Source organism: Aphidius gifuensis, linkage group LG6, assembly GCF_014905175.1.
Source record: "Aphidius gifuensis isolate YNYX2018 linkage group LG6, ASM1490517v1, whole genome shotgun sequence".
Taxonomy (NCBI): Eukaryota; Metazoa; Arthropoda; class Insecta; order Hymenoptera; family Braconidae; genus Aphidius; species Aphidius gifuensis.
Window position 1 is genome coordinate 1,529,205 of NC_057793.1, and position 19,595 is coordinate 1,548,799.

Below are 19,595 nucleotides of genomic sequence, written 5' to 3' on the forward strand. Positions count from 1 at the left end.
TTTTAATCGAAAAAAAATGCAAATAAAATGATAATTCATTTAGAATTATAAGTTATTATAAAGTTTATCAATAATGTAGGTTGATGATGATGATGATGATGATGATGATGATGATAATAATGCAATATAGGTTAAGAAAAAAAAAAGGGATAATAAAAGTTTACCTTCTTTGACCTGATGTGCAATGTAATGTGCATGAAAATACAAAGTGCAATGCCTTTGGGTATATTTCTTGACTTCCTTTCCACCCTGTTTAATCCTTGTAGTTCATATATCTATACAGTCATGATGCTTGGATGATGATGGCTATAACAATGTCTACTTTTTCATTTTGTATATATACCAACATATTTTGTACTATGTAGCATCATAAGTAACATGGATTATTTATGTAGTGGATATACTCTAGTACTCTTAACAAAATCTATTTGCATCTCTTTCAACATTGTTTTAATATTTTTTGCAAGTTTTTTTTTGTTTTTAGTTTTTTTTTTCTCTAAAGGGTTACTCGAGAGTGGTATATATATTATAAATTACTTGGTTGAATATTTTAAATGATGGAATGATATTTATTAATGATGTTAATTTATTTTAGAATTTTTTTAAATATTTATTTTGTTGGAGAATTATTTGAAAATGTGTAGTAAGTGCAGTGAATGTTGTCAAGGTTCTAGGCACAGTGTTAATACAAGTCCTACACCTGAATCAGAAGTTTCAGGTGATTTTTAAAGAAAAATAAAAATTAATTATTTAAATAATAATTATATTTAATTTTTTTTTGTTGGTATATTTTTTTTTTTTTCTATTTTTAAAATTAATTATTTATTTATATAATGAAGAAAAAAAAATGTAAATTTTTTTTTGTTAAATATTAAGTATTTATGAGATTATAAAATATTTTTAAATTTCAAGAGGAAAGAAAAAGTCGTAATCTGGAATATTAAAATATTTTTTTTCAACATTGCAACTTGGTGACCGGAATAATATATTTATATATAATTCGCAATTTTTTTTATCAGTGGAAATATAGTGGAAAAATATATAAATAAAAATTAGTTATATAATAGGATTTTGTTTATTTGAATTTCATAAAATAAAATGTATTAGATTATTTTGGTGGATGATAATTTTATTAAAAATAGATAATTAATTTTATATTTCATTTTTTTAAATTTGATTTTTAAATCTTGTTACAGATGAGGAGTGGAACCCTGGTGGTAAAGGTCGTCAATCAAATGACACGGGTGAGTTTTTTTTTATTATTACTGTGCTTTTTTTCCACTTTGATTTTTCATCATGAAAACGTGTGATAAAAAAAATATAATCAGTGAGGAAATTGAGTTGAATATTGATTTTAAATTTCAATTATCGATGATTTTTTTAAATAAGCTTTTAGAAATAATTTCGAATCGTAATATTATTTGTTTACTTATAATTAAAAATTTACATAATATCATGAACAAAAACGAACATCTTGTAATGTAAATTAGAATAAAAAATATTAGATATTTCCCGGTTAAATTATTCCAAAAATAAAATATCCTAGTTAATAATTTTTGAAATAAATAAATAAACATCGTGTAGCTTGTGTGTCAGTATGAAAAAAAAAACCACGAGATATTTTGAAATGAAAATTAATCATTATAAAAATAATCCAAGCATAGTAAAATATAAACAAAATCATGATAATGACGATTTAAAATGTTGAAAAAATTATGATAAATAAATAAATATTGCATTTAATAATTTATTTATTTTTTTTAAATTTACTTTTATCATATATCTTGGATACATTTAAAATTAATTAATTTCAAAATTAATTTATCAGTCATTGTATTGTAATGACTTGATGTTATTATTATTTTTAATTTAATTTTTTTAATATTTAAATTTCAAATATTCTCCAAAATCTTTATATTTTTTATTAATTTTTTTTTTACAAATTTATCATTATAAATCATTGATGAATTTGTAATTTATTTATTTTTCACTTGATAGTGGATATTTAAACATCGTGAAATATTTTTTATCAAGCTTTTTTTACGATACTTTTTATAATTTTAGCAAATATTATTTTACAAAACATTTTGTTCGTGAACTTTTTATTCAGGTTATTTAGTCCTATAATCCTACCGTCAATCATGATCTCAATTATCACACTATAATTACAGCAATGACAATATAACAACAACAACAACAATAATAGTAATGATAAAAAATTTTTTATTCAAGCTTTCAACTTTTATTATAAAACCAACTATTAGCTTATTATCCAGCTTACAGACTTGTTGTATATATTCCTTGCTTATTTATTTATTTTCCCTTCTCTTTTTTTCGTTCTTCTTATTCTTATCTTTTTTTTTTTTATCTTTTTATTTACCATTCAACATTTCTGTCTGACCATATATTGACCTTGAATTATCTTATTATTTTATATTTTATATTTTTTTTTTTTACAATACCAGCATATATATATCATTTCCATTCATAATTTTAATTCATGTATTTTATATATGTATATTATGCACATAATACATGTATATTATTACATAAACTTTCATGTTTGACGTATTTTTTTTTTCTCCGAGCTTTAACTTAACCCAGCTATACTTTTTTTTATCATTTTTTACATAAATCCTCTTTCAGAATTGGTGTGTGGCCTTTGCTGGGTTTCCAGGATTATGTTACTATTTTTTTTCCTCTCTCTTTCTCTTGTATTATTACTTTTTTTTTTTACTTTATTCGTTCATGAAATCGATACAACACCTGGTCATGCAAGAATTACATTTTTTATATATTATTTCTTTAATAAAAATCAGTACAATATGTGTTTTGTTATAAATTATGAATTATATATAAAATCACGTGTTACATTATAAATATAACTTTATAATAAAATTATTATTAATTTTACAATAAATAATATTGATTAAAAAATAATACTATATATAAAACATTAAATTTATTCCACAATATTTTCATTAAAAAGTAAAAAAAACAATCTAAAAAGTCATAGTCATTATTTAGATATTAAAAAACTTTCTCAAAGCTTTTAAATTTTTTTTTCACAACTTGGATTATATACCTTTAATTTTTAATTATTAAAATATCATATAACATTATAATTTATCAAAAAAAAATATCTCAAATTACCATGTAATTACCATAACATAAATTTTCTATTTTACAAAGCAAGAAGCTTTTTTATTTTTTACCCAGAAAAAAGCTCATTTACCATAAACATCTCAAGTGATAAAATAGCAACTGAGCAACATGAAAATCGCCGATAAAACAGATATTTCAGTCAGAGATTTTTGCATATATATATTTAGCAAGTAGTTTAGTCCGTCATATATCAGACGGCGTTGTTAAAAATATAAAAAAAAATAGCAAATAATTTTGACGGTGGCAGACGGTAGCGGACGGTGGTAAACGGAGAATGCGTGCGCACAATCCATCTGGTGGATGCCGGTTGAAACAATAGTATTTTTTTTTTTTATTTTTTAAAACGATATTGCTTGATTCTCGCTCGCCACACCCTGGTATATACGCGTTGTTTCGAATCCTCGTATATCCTTATATATATGTATTATTTTCGTGTACATATATATAGCCTAGGGGAAGTTTTACAATACGAGCAAGTACGAGCAGACACGAGGGTTGATGTCTGACGCGTCTGTCTTGCCATTTTTACTACTGGCACTGTTGTCAGGGTGGTCATTTGTCTTTATCTATAATCGTTATTTATCTTCAAATATTTTATACTTTTTATTAATTATTTCATGTGACAATGTGTCTTGTTAAAAAACTGTGAAATTTTTTTTTTTTAACTATATTATTAACTTAGTTTTGTATAGAGTTTTGAATTTTTTTTTTTGTAGTTTTTTTATCATTGTTGTTTCGATTGTTTAGTTATTTATTTAATTTTTTTTTTTTGATACTACAAGTTTAATGGATTATCATCAAGTTTATCGAACTCTTGCGACACATATCGGACGAGTTGTAAACCAATATTGATTATAAAAGCAAATTGAGAGGATTTGTTGATTTTTTATTTTTTTATTTTTCGGGAGTGCAAAACTCGTGATTGTCTTGTATGTACTTTGATGTGTTGAGATATTACAAATAGGATTAACTTTCAACAGTATTATTTACACTGTTTATATTTTATATTAAAAAAATTTATTTCATATTTTTTATATCGATAAAAATATAGTTACTCAATACAAGTTTTAAAAAAAAATTGGAGTTGATAATTAAATTGATACTTTTTAGAAAAAAAAATTAAACATGTAAGTAAATATGAATGTAATTGTACAATATTTATTTTTACAAGTATTTTTTTTATTTTCCACTGAACTGTTATCATTTTTGATGTCTCTTGGGTTTTTTTTAATTAATTTTTTTTTTTCATTTCTTTTATTTTTCGTTTATCAAGTAGAATGTAAAAACCGCTGACAGTATGAATGGCTTTGTGAATAAGCCCTATGTACCATTACCCCCTGAAAACCAAGGGTAGTTGTTGTAAAAAAATAAATAATAAAAAAATAAATAAAAGACACAAAATGTATAGACATTTTTGCTATCAAAGAGAGTGTTGGATAAAACATTACCCACAACAGTAGAGAGCAGTGAACTCGGAAATTATTTTTTTTTTTTTATTTCAATATCCTTTTTTTCATGTCCTTGAAATGGCGGAAAATTTTTATCACTAAATATTTTAACAGTTGTTATATTAACAGAGGAAAAAACAAAATTATTATACAAGAATTTTTTAATATTAAAAATTTAGAAATAAAAAAGTGTTATAGATTTTTTTTTTTTTATTTTCAAGTAGATGTCTGGAGACGCCGGATGACACACACACAACCCTTATCCATATATATCCAGTTGAATAAAAAAGAGATGAAAGAGTCTGAGATTGATATTTGCTGTTTGGGAATCTAGATAAATAAAAAAAAAATATATATAAAATCGTTGTTTGACCTTCCGTCTAGCCAAACTATATAGATATTATTTTTTACTTGAAAATTATCGATTGAATATTTATATTGGTACTTTATAACTTGTATAGAAATAATATATATACTGGAAAATTATTCTTACATGTGTATAAATAGTTATTGAATTTTATATTGTCAGTTATACGGAAATGACCTTTTGAACCCTCCAAGTGAATCATACCTAAAATTGTACATTACATTGTGAGTCGCGGCTGACACGTGCTTATCGGTCACTCAATTGTTGGGCAATCGATTCATCCTCGGATCGATTCAACCTTTATTTCCGGGTTCAATAATTATATAATCTATATTATTTCCATTGTCTCATAAATCATAATAAATTTAAAAAAAAAAAAAAAGGATTTAACAATTTTTTTTATTTTTAATCTAAAAAAGTAAAATTATGTAGGGAAAAATTAATTTTTTTTATCAAGTATTTTTACATTGATATTTCAAAAAGTTTTTATGACATAAAGAAAGTAAAAAAAAAAAAAAAAATTAATTATAATAAAATAAAAAAACTTGTTTAAAGTTTGGAATGTAAATTTGTTTTTTTTGTTTCTTTTATATTTTTAAATGCAATGTTAATAGAAAAAATAATAATTAATGTTGCAAATGATATTGCAAATAAAATATTAATATTAAATTAGCATTCAATGAAAAAAAACCAAAAAAAAAAAAAAAACAAATAACATGCTAAAATTGATTAGAATAAAAAGCTTACCTTTCTCTGGCGAGACTTGGTCCCCATCTGATGATTTTTCAATTATGAAATAACGAAAAATATACATTTAAATGTTAGAAAGCACACTCAGATTAAATTTCATTAAACAATAAAACAAAAATATATTTACAAATGTCATTAGATTGTTTAGAATATCAAGTGCATTATGTTAATAAATAAATATCAAAAGTGTTTCTATAGAAATCAATCAATATTTTAAATTTAAAAATTAGTACAACACGATAAAATTAGAAAAAACAATGTCTAATAAAATACAACAAACAAATTTATATTTATAAATTAAAAATCACCTCAAATTAATTTCAACAAGATATTAAAAATATTAATTCAAATAATTCATATTCGTTTAGAATATTTCATGCATTAAATATTTTTTTGTTCCTTTGTATATTTAAATTTGTATATTTTTTTCTGCATATTTTTATTGAGATTGAATAATAAATTCTCCAAGTAGACCATATGCCACGTACATTCCTCCTGTCACCACGAGCATAATCACCAACAAAGGCACAAGTACCAGCATGAATATATTTATATAATATATAATATATAAATATAAACTTGTCAGCTTCTTCGTATGCTCAAAGTTGTCTCTGAACAATTGGCGTACGTCTCTCTATTGTGATACAATTTCTTCAATTTAATATTACATCCGGCTTTGACAGATTAATTCTCACGTTTCTAATATCAAAAAAAAAAAAAAATCATTTAAAATCATAATAATAATAGCTCTATCTACTTTAAAGAAATATTTTATTTTTTTTATAAATAACCGGAAATTTTTCATGCCAAAATTATAATATAGGCATCATTTGTCCAACTGAATTTCAATGAAAAAAATTCATATAAACATACTGAGGGTTGAAATGTCATTTGTCATTTTTATTTTGATTTTTTTTTTTATGTGTATTTTTTATTGATTTTCACTGCTTCAATGTGACATTCCATTTATACCATTTAAATATTTAAATTTGACCTGAATTATCTATTCAGTATTTCCAACAGATAAATTAAAAATAGTGTAAAATTATTTAAACTGACCATTTGATCTCATTTATATTTATATTCTCGTAAACGATACTTGAAAATAAAGTCACACAGACTGCAGTCATGACCATTAGCCTCTTGTAAATTTTTATATAAAAAAAAAGTTTTTAATCTCTTTCACGGCGAAGAAAGTGAACCTCAAAAGTTTTCAAATATTTTTGGTTTAATATATATTCTAAAAAAAATTTATAAATAAAACAAGACTAAAAAACTTTAAAGTTTTTAATAATGCATATATAATGTAGGTGAAAAAAATTTTTTCATAATATTTCTTGTAAATAAATTGAAAATAAAAATACACCAACAATGACGTTAAAAAAAAATAAATTTAAATTGAATAAACAGACAGAAAAAAAAATTTTTTAAACTCAAAATTAGAGTTAATTAGTTGATTTGTATGTGAAGATATATGTGAAAATATTTGTATGTGTTATGAATTCGTGTATACAAGTGAAGCGTTAATTATTGAGTTTGAAATGTTGTCGTTGAAAAGCAGCTGTGCATATAAACAAGCCTACACAAGTCGTTATACAATTTTCAACAAGATAAAACCAAGATCAAGGCAGTCACTGATTTGATTAAGACTATAATAATTATTGCATAAAATTATATGTCGCATGATGCATTAATACAATACATAATTTTATTAGATTCAACATACAAATGAGAGGATAAATTAACAACAAAAATTAATTAACTCAAACAGTCACAATTTTAATTTGGCTCATCCTGAATTTTTATTAATAATAAAATTGAGAATTTAACAATGATGATAATTAAATAAACAAATTAATTATATTATTTTTAATAATAATAAATTCAATTTTATTTTTTTATTAAAAATTCAATCCTTTTTCTAACGATTTTTTTAAAGTTTGTTTTGTTATTTTTTTATAAAAAAAAAACAACAAGTAAAATAATAATGATAATTAAATAAATTAATAAATATTGTTATTGTTTATAATATCAAATTTATTAAAATATTTTTAACCAGCTTGAATTAATTGTTATAAAATTTTTAAATATTTGCTTGTAATAAAATTTATTTGTCCTTTTTTTTTTTTGTTTAAATTTCTTAGAAAGATTTGAATAATTTGGAGCTTTAATTTTTTAATGAAGTTTTACTAATTGTTGTTATTTAATTTTTTATTCTTTATGTTTTTAACTTTATATTATTGCAAACTTGATGACTTTATGTTGAGTCAGAGTACACACAATCAAAATTCAACATGAAAGATTAATAAAGTAAAAAACTTTTGTAATAATATTTAACTTCAAGATAATTCTTGTCACAAGATTCATCTATTTTTTAACTTTGTTTTTTATACTTGAATAAATTCAAAAATTTTGATGATAAACTTGTTATATATCTTATCATATTCCGTATTTTTTTTTAAATCTAAATGATAAGATGTATTAAAATTTTTTAATATGAAAAAAAAAATTTTAAATTTAAAAATATTTCATATCAAAATTTTTTTGTTATTTTTCTATTATTTTTTTTCTCATTCATTGTAAGAAGCTTAGAGCTTTTTTTTTAATTCAATTTTAATGATTTAAAATATTATTCCAAGTTTAAAAAAAAATTGATTGTTTTATATTTTTTAATTACTCGAAATAAATTGTATTTTTAATGTGGTTTTTAATTTTTTTTTTTCGATAAATATTTTATAAAAATAACTCATGTATCCACTTAATCTACGCATGTTAGTATTTTTTTTTTTTTTTTGCTGGAAGGAGAATCGTTAATGCGACTCAAGTGGCTAACAAAAAACATTTAACACATAGTTATTATATAGCAGGTCAATGACTCCGTGATAGCAAAATTAAAAAATAAAAATAAAAAACATTTTTTTTAATTGATTCTATTTTTAATTTTAATCATTATTATTATTATTATTTGTACTTGAGTACTTGCTGTACTTTCTACTCTGATGATTCTTGACAACAAAAATCAATTTTTCTCGTCTAAAAAATTTTTTATACATCAATAATAAATACACCCAAACTTGAGTTTTCCTGCTTTTACAAACGTACATTTTTTATTCAGTTTGTTAATTTTTTAAAATATTTTTTTTTCAATTTTAATTATCAAAATTAATTACAAAAATAAGTTAGTATTTTAATTGACCTAATGAAAAAAAAAAATTTGAAAAATATTTATTTTCAAAGACTGGACAAAACTTGTCACGTGATGTTCGTCAAAATGACCTAGATAATATAATATTTCAAAAAAAAAAATTATTCTTTTAATATATAAAAAATAAATAAATAATAAATTAAATGAATAAATAATGAAATAAACAATATTAATAAATAAAAAAAATATTTTTCAGGTGGTACAGGCAGAGTGGAGGGTGAGGGTGGATCAAACGATATTCCAAGTGGTAGAAGAATATTGGGTAACATTAGTGGTGGAAGATCAGGTGGTTCAGGGGGTGGCGGTGGTCGTTCAAGGGACGAGCCAAGACGGCACACCCTTAGTGGTGATCACGCGCCCTCCCTTCATCATCAACAATTTAACGCTCAGCAACTTCATCCACTGCATCCTCATCATTTGCCACCTCCACACGGTCAATACGGTACATTACCCAACAGACATACAACCATGGATCTCGAGGTGAATTCTAGACTTCATAACATGTAAATATCCTCATTCAACAACAAAAACAACAACAATAACAACAACATCTATTTTCATTCTTAATAATATAGATACCATTTCAATTTATTTATTTCTTTTTCTACTTTTTTTTTTTTTTTTACTATTCTATTTATATTCCTCATAATTTATTTTTATTATATGACAATTTTTATATATAATTATTTATACACACGTTTTGAGGATGTTGAATATTTTATTATTATATAATTTTTTTTTTTACTCGTTGAGGTAATATTTTTGTCTTGATATTCTTCATAACGTCAAATGTAAATTTTAATTTCTGTATGAAAATTTAATATAGTCTTTTTTTTATTTTCTTTTTCTTTTTTCTCAACTGGCTTTGACATTAATTAATATTTCCATGAATTATATTAAAATTTTATTTCTCATTTTCTCTTATTTTTTATTCAATTTATTATTATAGCTCTTTGATGATGGAATTTTAATTTTAATGTCAGAGTTTTTTTTAATAATTGAAGAAATTATGTGTCGATATTTTAAAAAATGAGGAGAGAATATAATTTTTTTTTTTTTCTTTTTAATTATTGGTGAATATTTGGATTTTTATTGAATTTCTATGTGTATTTTATAGACAGCCAATAGTGGAGTTTTCTAGTATCACTTTATCAATAATTCAGCTGACAGTTTGCTCGATAATTTAAGCTTATATAATGTCGATAATCGATCACGTTAAATGCACCTTTTTTTTGTCATATTTTATTAGACATTGTTTTTTCTAATTTTATCGTGTTGTACTAATTTTTAAATTTAAAATATTGATTGATTTCTATAGAAACACTTTTGATATTTATTTATTAACATAATGCACTTGATATTCTAAACAATCTAATGACATTTGTAAATATATATTTGTTTTATTGTTTAATGAAATTTAATCTGAGTGTGCTTTCTAACATTTAAATGTATATTTTTCGTTATTTCATAATTGAAAAATCATCAGATGGGGACCAAGTCTCGCCAGAGAAAGGTAAGCTTTTTATTCTAATCAATTTTAGCATGTTATTTGTTTTTTTTTTTTTTTTTTTGGTTTTTTTCCATTGAATGCTAATTTAATATTAATATTTTATTTGCAATAATATTTATTATGTTTATCACTAAAATTAAAAATATCATTTGCAACATTAATTATTATTTTTTCTATTAACATTGCATTTAAAAATATAAAAGAAACAAAAAAAAACAAATTTACATTCCAAACTTTAAACAAGTTTTTTTATTTTATTATAATTAATTTTTTTTTTTTTTTTTACTTTCTTTATGTCATAAAAACTTTTTGAAATATCAATGTAAAAATACTTGATAAAAAAATTAATTTTTCTCTATATAAAATTTACTTTTTTTGATTAAAAATAAAAAAAATTATTAAATCTTTTTTTTTTAAATTTATTATGATTTATGAGACAATGGAAATAATATTATAGATTAAAATTATTCAAGCCTGAAATGGAGATTCAATCTATACAAAGATAAATCCACTGTCTAAAAATTAATTTTAAATATTAAGAAGCTTTTTTTGTTTTTGTAAATGAATTTATTATAAAATTTGATATTGTTGTTATTCTAGTCGCCTTTGCCGAGGGGATATCCACCCCCGTCCACAGCAATGCTTTTCGATGACGACCCAGGTATTATGTCAGAGGTCGAAACCTCAAGTACTGGATTTCGACGTGGTGGTAAACAAAGAAGCAGTCTACCAGTCGTACGAACACCAAGCAAAACTTTGGAGCGACCACTAGGTAACTCATATTAATTTCAAATTTTCAATCTATTTATATTTTACCCACCCTTGTTTCCTTTTGTTCAACAACTATATAAATTAATAATACTATTCATGATACTCCACTGACAAACTACTCATACATTAGCAATTATTAATTCGACTTGATAAAATTTATCATTGACTAATTTAAAATTATAAACTATTATTAAAAAAAATATAAATTATTTAAAAATATTTCTAACAAAGCAATGAATTTCTGTTGATGTTAATACAGGTCTAGTATTTCTCCAGTACAGAAAAGAAACAAAAAGAGCTTTATTACCCAACGAAATAACCAGTATTGATACAGTCAAAGCACTTTTTGTACGAAGTTTTCCAAAACAATTAACAATGGAATATCTTGACATGCCTGATGTTAAAATTTACATACACGATAGCAACAAAGACATGTTTTACGAACTTGAAGATCACAGGTAAATAAATTTGATAAATAAAAAAGCTACAACAACAATTATTAAATACTAAAAATACTATTTTAATTTCAGATCACATTTACGTGACATAAGAGATAGAAGTGTACTACGTTTGATCGAAAAAACAGATACACTTGTTGGTATGCCTGGTGGTCCAGTTGGTATACCAGTTGGTGGACAAGGTCTTCCACCACACTGGGAAGATCCAAGTTATTTCAGTGAACCAGAATTCGACAGTGAATTTCAACATCAACATATTCACAAAAGCAAGGTCAGTTTTTATCAAAAAAAAAATATTTTATTTTCATTATACAAATCTAACTTATCATTATATTGTCTTACAAATTCGTCATAATTTTTTTCATATAAAATCGAAAAACAAGAAAAAAAAATTCACATAATTTTGCACACTTATAATGGCATGATTAAATTATTTAAAATAAAAAATAATAAATTGTCATCGGCACTATGAAAATTGAAGATGTAGCTTCATAAATTATTTATATAAAATAAAATAAAAAAATAACAAAAAAATATATTATATTATCAGTTTGATTGAGTATTTCGAAATGAAAAAAAATATAAATTTTTAAAATGATTTACATGTTGGATTTGCTGGTATCCATAATGCACCAGAGTATATTTTTTTTGGTACTGTTCGCCAATCCATAATTAATGCTTTTTCAAATGGATCTGGTATACAACCATCACAAACATCCATAACAGCTTTAACCTCAGCCTCAGCTGGTTCACGTTCATCTTTTTTATTGCTATTTTTATTATTCATTGTTTCAATACCAAAATTTTTTAATCCACTAAAATAATCATTATTTAAATTTTGTGATACAATATACGTATCATCAATAACAGATCCATCTGATAATTGTAGTAATCCACGTTTTATTTTATCTGAATCACGTTTAACAAGTGTCTTATTATTATTTTCATTTAATTTTATCAATTTTGAATTATCTACATTTCTTTTGATGATCCTCTTGGTCGATTCAAATTTATCAACAGTATCTGTAATTTCTTCATCATTACTCATACGTTTTATCAAATTTTTATCACGTTTATATAAATTATGATATTGTCCATCAATATAGCCATAATCATTTGTTGATTCAGTTGTTGATAAACTAATTAATGATGGAAATCTTTTGCCGTATATATTATTTGTTGGTGTGTATAATAATGGCTGTATTGTTGATTGTGATAATGGTGGTAATTCAGTTGTTGGATTTATTGGTGGATATGGCATTTGTATTTTTGGTATTGGCACACTTGGATGACGTAGTGTAACACCATTCTGAAGAATTTGTATATTTGTTCCTGGATTTAATTTGACCTTTTATTGTAAATTTTAAAAAACAAAAAAGAAAGTTAATTTATCATTCAAATTATAGATTATTGTTAAGTGAAAGTTGAGGAAGAGACAAAATAATTATCATCTAAATTAAATTGTAATAATCTGGATGATAACTAATTTGTTAATTCTCATTAATATTTGATAAAAATAATTAATTAACCTGATGATTAATTTGTCCTGCAGTTATAAATGGATGCATAGGTAATGGTGGTCCAGTTATTGGTGGTTTTGTTGTTGATAAAGGTGCTCTATTACTGGTATCATGTTCAAAATGATGAGCATGATGATGTTTGTGGTCTTTATGTGCTTTTCCTGCGGTCAATGCAACACTGTACAATTGTAACATTGTCAATTCTCCAAGCATACCACCAGATCCTATTTTAAATTAAAAAAAAAACAATGTTAATTGATTTAATTTTTTTTCATTATTAAATATTATATTACCAATTGGTGCATCAGGTCCCTCTAAAAATCCACCACCAAGTTGTCGCTGTTCTTGACCAGATATTGCAACTCCACCTCCTTTTATAACATGTCCAACTAACTAAAATTAATTCAAAGAAATTAGGATTTATTTAACTTGATTCAATTTAAATTTTGTTAATAATTTTATTCTCAAACTTACTCGATTATTAAAACCACGTCCAACACGTTCGTCATTAACCCAAACTTGCCATTCACCAGTTCTTCCGTTCCAGCTTTGACATGAGTGGTACCACTTGTTAAGACGTAATGGATAATTCAAACGATAAAGATTGTGACCATCAATGTTCATCATGTAATATGAACTACGTTGAGTATTTGATATCCATGATAAAATTCCACGTGGTTGATCACCAACTTAATTATTATTTTAAAAAATTTATCATTTAATTTATTTGATTTATTTGATGATTAAATATTTATAATTAATTTTTTTTTTGAAATTAAATACCTGCGTAAGAAAATAATGGATGATCATTTGTATGATTTATAAATTTTGTCCATGCACATAGTGTAAATTCTTTGATATCCGGCATGTTTATTTTATAATGAATATACTGAAATTTTTTATTAAATTAAATTAGTATTTTTTGTATTATTCAATCAGTGAAAGTGTAAAATATGTGACGCGAATCATCGAAATAATATATTTAAAATGTCGTTGAATTTTATTTACAATTTTTAATCATCAACTTGAATTACAACGTGTTGAAAGATTTATTTTTTAATCATGTCATTTTTTTAAAAAACTTTCCATCTTGGAAAAAAAATTAAAACAATTGTTATTCAATTGTGGCTACAACCTTGATATAAAAATAAATATAAAATTTACAAGTTACAAATAATGATAAAAAAAAAATTTTCATAATATATTGGGTATTAAATTTTTTAGATAATAAAAATAAAAAAAAAGTATCTATGTGGTCAATTGCGAAACTGTAGACACACTCGTTTTACAACAAGGAAATGGAAAAAAAATTCTTCTCGTAATTCTTGGCTTCTTGCTAATAATACTTCATGTTTTTATTTAAAAAAAAAAATTTTTTTTTACATTACCATTGAGTTGATAAATAATTTTTTGTAAAATTAATTAGTTAAACAAATGATTAGTAATGATTTAAAAAATGTAGGTCATTTGAAAAAAAAGGATATCCCGTTTTAAAATCCATAGAAAGTTTCATCTTCAAGGGTAAATAAAGAAAACAAGAAAAAAAAAAAAAATTGATTAACACAGACAGGTTGTTATAGTGTAATAATTTTTGACGGAAAGTTGAGTATAGTAAACTTCCGGTTTGTAAAATAATAATTTATATATCAGATGGTACAACATGAAGATAAAATAATGTGTCAATGGCCTCTAACATTTTCTCAATACCACAAGATAAACCGTTGTTTTGAAAGTGAAAATAGTGACCATGCACTTTCCTTATAGCTGCGATTTATATTTTCATTTTATTTTATTTTATTATTAATCTTTATTATACGATATTATATTTTAATAATGTATAAAGATAATGCATTTTCATCATTAGGAGCCACTTGACAGTTTATAATATACAAATAATAGAAACAAAAAAAAAATATATTTATTTAGTTTCACATGATATCTCAGGAGTTTATGAGTATACTTTTTTATTTAACTTTTTTTTTTTCTTGTGTTTTAAATAATTTGTATGTATGAGATACAAGCGACATACCGCAATTTTCAATTACAATTTTAAATGTCCATTATATACGTGTAACATGCTAACCGTGTATTTAAAAAAATAAATGTTTTTTTTTTTTCTTTTATTTCTTTTTATTTTCACTTTCATTATTTAAGAAACTCTAAACAAATAAACTTGATATTATTTTATGTTTTTTTATCAACATGAGAATAAAAAAAATTGGAGAATAAAAATATAAATAATAATTTTTAATAAATACAATAAATTATATGTAGTATGGTAATAAAAAAAATGAAATTCAAGCGTTGGATGAAATTTTTTTTTTTTTTGTATTGTTATTTATTTTTGAGTCAATATTGAATTTGTGCCAAGTTAAAATACGTGCCTTGGAAATTTAATATTAGTTCCGCATTATATATAAAATACATGAATGAATAAATAATTAATTTCACCGATAAAAATTATTATCTATATGAATTGATCTTAAATTATCATGGTGAAAATATTCTGAATAAACAATTTCTATTTATCCCAAAAAATACAATATCCTGGTTGATAGTTTTTTAAATAAATAACAATAAAATAATATTAAGATAATTTAGAAATAATTTAAATCTTAATATATTTAATATATAAACATAACAAATATCATGAACAAAACGAACATCTTGTAATGTAAATTAGAATAAAAAATATTAGATATTTCCCGGTTAAATTATTCCAAAAATAAAATATCCTAGTTAATAATTTTTGAAATAAATAAATAAACATCGTGTAGCTTGTGTGTCAGTATGAAAAAAAAAACCACGAGATATTTTGAAATGAAAATTAATCATTATAAAAATAATCCAAGCATAGTAAAATATAAACAAAATCATGATAATGACGATTTAAAATGTTGAAAAAATTATGATAAATAAATAAATATTGCATTTAATAATTTATTTATTTTTTTTAAATTTACTTTTGTCATATATCTTGGATACATTTAAAATTAATTTATCAGTCATTGTATTGTAATGACTTGATGTTATTATTATTTTTAATTTAATTTTTTTAATATTTAAATTTCAAATATTCTCCAAAATCTTTATATTTTTTATTAATTTTTTTTTTACAAATTTATCATTATAAATCATTGATAAATTCGTAATTTATTTATTTTTCACTTGCTAGTGAAACTATTATTTACATAATTAAAAAAAAAATTTATCTCACCTCAAAATATAATTGTTGAACCATTCCAACTTTATACAATGCACACTGATCTTGTTCTTGAAGTATCTGTTGTGACAATGCCGACTCATCATAATTACCAAAATTTGATTGACCGCCAAAAACAGCTGCTTCTTGATGAAGTATACTTGAATCAAGTTGTCCACTTGGAATTGGTCTCCATGCTGTTGATACAGCCACACTCATTTTCCCCATTATCACAAATATTAATATTCGAAACATCATTCTATAATCCATCATAACTCTTCTATAAAAAAAAATCTAAATTAAATAACAAATATTCAAAGCACAATGAAAGTTAATTATAATTAAAAAAAAAGTAAAACAATGAATAATAATTTTTAAATATTGTAATAATGAAAGGAATTTTATTTAATACAATTAACGAATCATGAAATTAACTCTCGCCTTAGTATAATTATCAGTCTATATACTGAAAGTAATTTGAGAGTTCAATTTACTTATTTATTTTTTCTTCAATCACGTAATGACACGTGCTTTTCAGTTGTTGGTAAATATTGAAATACTTAGTAAGTTTAATACTTTTTTAAACTCTCTATGTAATACTTATTTTATTTATTTATATATATTTTTATTTGTCGGTTTTTTTTTTTTTTTTGTGTGAGACGATTGCCTGAGGATGTAATTGATTTGTGTGTGCAACCAAGTTGTCCAACTGATTTTGTCGTATAACTTGTTACACTGTCCAATTAAGGCTGAGTGACTAGTATCATTTTAACTTATATATTCTTTAATAAGTTTTCAATTTTTTTAAATTTTCTAACTCATAAATTAATTGGACAATTTTATTATTATCAAATTTAACCAATTAATATTTTCTTTTTCTTTTTTTCTATATCAATCATTTTAATCTATTGCAACATAATTATTCTTCAATTTTTTTATTTAATTTTATTTAATTATATCAATATTATTTACTCCTGTTTTTTAAATAAATAAATCAGCTTCAATTTCTCAATATTTTTAAGATGAAAATTGAAAAATAAATAAAAGATCTTTATTTTTTTTTCTAGATCATGTAATTAATTATTTTTTATATTCAAAAAATTTTCTTTCTCAATAATAATTTTTTTTTTTTTTATATAATAATCGAGATTTCTGAATTTATTCAATACAATGTCCTTGAATTTGATTATTGCAATGTTGGCAAATAAATGATTAGTTAACTAGTTCGTATAAAATCTACAACTTATTTTCATTGCATAATTTTTTTTTTTTATCATTATTATTAAATAACTTGGATTACTTCGATTGATGGGAAATTTTTTTCCATCAATTTGTTGATTGATATACTTTGTTTTTGTATATTTTTCTTTTTTTTTATTTGAAAATTTTATTAGTAATTTAACTTTGTTGTAAACAAATTTATTTATACTTTCATCGGGTTTTTTTTTGCTCATTTTTATTTTTTGCTATTTTTATTGAAAGAATGAAGAGAAAAATTACAATAAATGTAAGAGAATGTGTGTTTTTTGTGGGTAAATAGTTTAAATTTAATACAATTCAAGGTATTTTACATGAAGAAAACATTAGTCAATCCTTGTTGTTGTTGCAAATTCAAGTGGCTAATAATTGGAGCATAAAACCGGTGTTAACATCAAAGCATATAAATTTTATTGTAAATTTATATCAATATGAAGACATGTTGATGATGAAAATTGCAATTATTTAAATTCAGCATTTATTGTTTTAATTTCACTACTATTTACTTTTAAATTTTTTAAAAATTTATTTTTCTTTTATTTTGTTGTTTCAAATTCACATGGATATTTGTATAAATAAAATTTTTTATTTTACATAATCAATATTAAATTTTGCATTGATTTAAAAAATTATTTAAAAAATTTATATTCAAGTAGGAAGTGAGTTTGGAACTCCAATCGATCAATTTGAAAGTTTTGTTAAATCTCATTATTTAGCTGACTCACTTCTAATTCAACTTCCGTTTTAACCTTTGACAAAACAATGATAAGATTTTATACTCTCACTGAGACACCCCTTACAATATCCAACACGATAATAAAACTTTTTCAATTGACGAAGAAATAATCCAAAAACAAAAAAAACAAAAAAAAAAAAAAATCAATTGAAAGAGTTTTCAATTATATTTATCAATTGTTTCATCAATTATTTATTTCTGGCTAATTGAAAATTTATCTAATTAATTAAATCAATCCTCCATTGATATAAATTAAAAAAAAAAAAAATTAATAATAAATAAAATAACAACAATTGATTTAAATGTAAAATAAAAAATCACAAATTAATTTGCTTGAAAAAAAACTTACCAATGTTTAATTGTTACTTGTTTTACAATTTCCAAAAAAAAAAAATAATAATAACCAAATTATAATAAATAAAAAATAAACTATTGATTGTTTATAATAAAACTTAATTTTTGCAGAGAGTTTATTTTGATCCTTGCTGTCTTGAAACAGAAAGGTAACTGTCGGTTAACATATTCTCTTGTTAAAATCGTAAGCTTTTGCCTCTCTCCCTCTCATCTTAATGAACAAATACCTGTAAATATATGTATTTATGGAAGGAGGATATGCAAAACTTGAACATATCAATCATACACTTAATCTAAATTAATAATAATCATTAAAAGATTGATAGTAAAGTATCAATAAATAATCGAAACAAAATATAAAAAAAATCAAAAATTAAAATACAAAATCGTTGTATAAAAATTAAAGCAACATGAAAAAATAATAGTAATAAATAATAATTAAAATAGTTGTTTTTTTGGAGCTTTAAGTTGATTTAAATTTATAAAAATAAAAAATTTTTTTAAACATTAATCGGATCACTGAATAAAATTATAGTAAAATAATATTTTTAATTTTTTAATCTCGTGAGAATTGGAATAAAAACAGGGTGGTAGTATTACGTGTGAAAAAACATATGTCGTCATTTACTATGCCACTTACTATTGCCTCTTGTTACTCACTTAAACATACTTTTCACCGATATATTTCTATATATCCTGCGCCAATGATTTTTTAAAATTTTCCCAATTTATTATGTAAAAATTCATGTATTCCACAATGCCACGGCCTGTAAATTTTTATTATTATTTATTTCAAGATTCAAGCTAATAATATTCATTAAAATAAAAAAAAAAAAAATACAATTTATTTTT

At 22.7% G+C, this 19,595-nt stretch overlaps 2 protein-coding genes across 21 annotated transcripts in view; one reads left to right on the forward strand and one right to left on the reverse strand.

Annotated features, from left to right (window-relative positions):
* Positions 1-19,595, forward strand: part of LOC122858652 — an 81,906-nt gene that overhangs the window by 32,774 nt on the left and 29,537 nt on the right. For 16 of the 18 annotated variants that reach the window (XR_006374314.1, XM_044161666.1, XM_044161671.1 and 13 more), the window contains exons 3-8: positions 1,197-1,244; positions 9,132-9,415; positions 10,422-10,448; positions 11,046-11,217; positions 11,476-11,674; positions 11,747-11,945. Coding sequence is in view for 17 of the 18 variants with exons in the window: in XM_044161666.1 (XP_044017601.1) it covers positions 1,197-1,244; positions 9,132-9,415; positions 10,422-10,448; positions 11,046-11,217; positions 11,476-11,674; positions 11,747-11,945 (929 nt within the window). In the remaining variant the exon portion in view is untranslated. The remainder of the gene's footprint in view (positions 1-1,196; positions 1,245-9,131; positions 9,416-10,421; positions 10,449-11,045; positions 11,218-11,475; positions 11,675-11,746; positions 11,946-19,595) is intronic. The other 2 variants (XM_044161668.1, XM_044161680.1) reach the window with 1 other exon arrangement.
* Positions 11,957-18,919, reverse strand: LOC122858679. 3 transcript variants are annotated; one of them, XM_044161741.1, is made up of 7 exons: positions 18,739-18,919; positions 16,412-16,676; positions 13,978-14,083; positions 13,669-13,883; positions 13,488-13,587; positions 13,204-13,418; positions 11,957-13,022 (listed from the first exon to the last, which is right to left on the reverse strand). In XM_044161741.1, the coding sequence occupies exons 2-7, from the start codon at positions 16,667-16,669 to the stop codon at positions 12,264-12,266; spliced, it is 1,653 nt and encodes a 550-aa protein (XP_044017676.1). In that variant the 5' UTR covers positions 16,670-16,676; positions 18,739-18,919; the 3' UTR covers positions 11,957-12,263. The 3 variants fall into 3 exon arrangements, with proteins under 3 accessions (XP_044017676.1, XP_044017674.1, XP_044017673.1); XM_044161739.1 differs by having other exon boundaries at positions 12,035-13,022; positions 16,412-16,673; XM_044161738.1 differs by having other exon boundaries at positions 12,035-13,022; positions 16,412-16,690.

Coding starts and splice junctions, on each gene's coding strand:
- LOC122858679 (XM_044161741.1), bottom strand. CDS start 16,669: ATGATGGATTATAGAATGATGTTTCGAATATTAATATTTGTGATAATG. Junction 14,084..16,411: donor TTCAACAATTATATTTTGAG/GTGAGATAAATT, acceptor AAAAAATTTCAG/TATATTCATTATAAAATAAA. Junction 13,419..13,487: donor GGGACCTGATGCACCAATTG/GTAATATAATAT, acceptor AATTTAAAATAG/GATCTGGTGGTATGCTTGGA.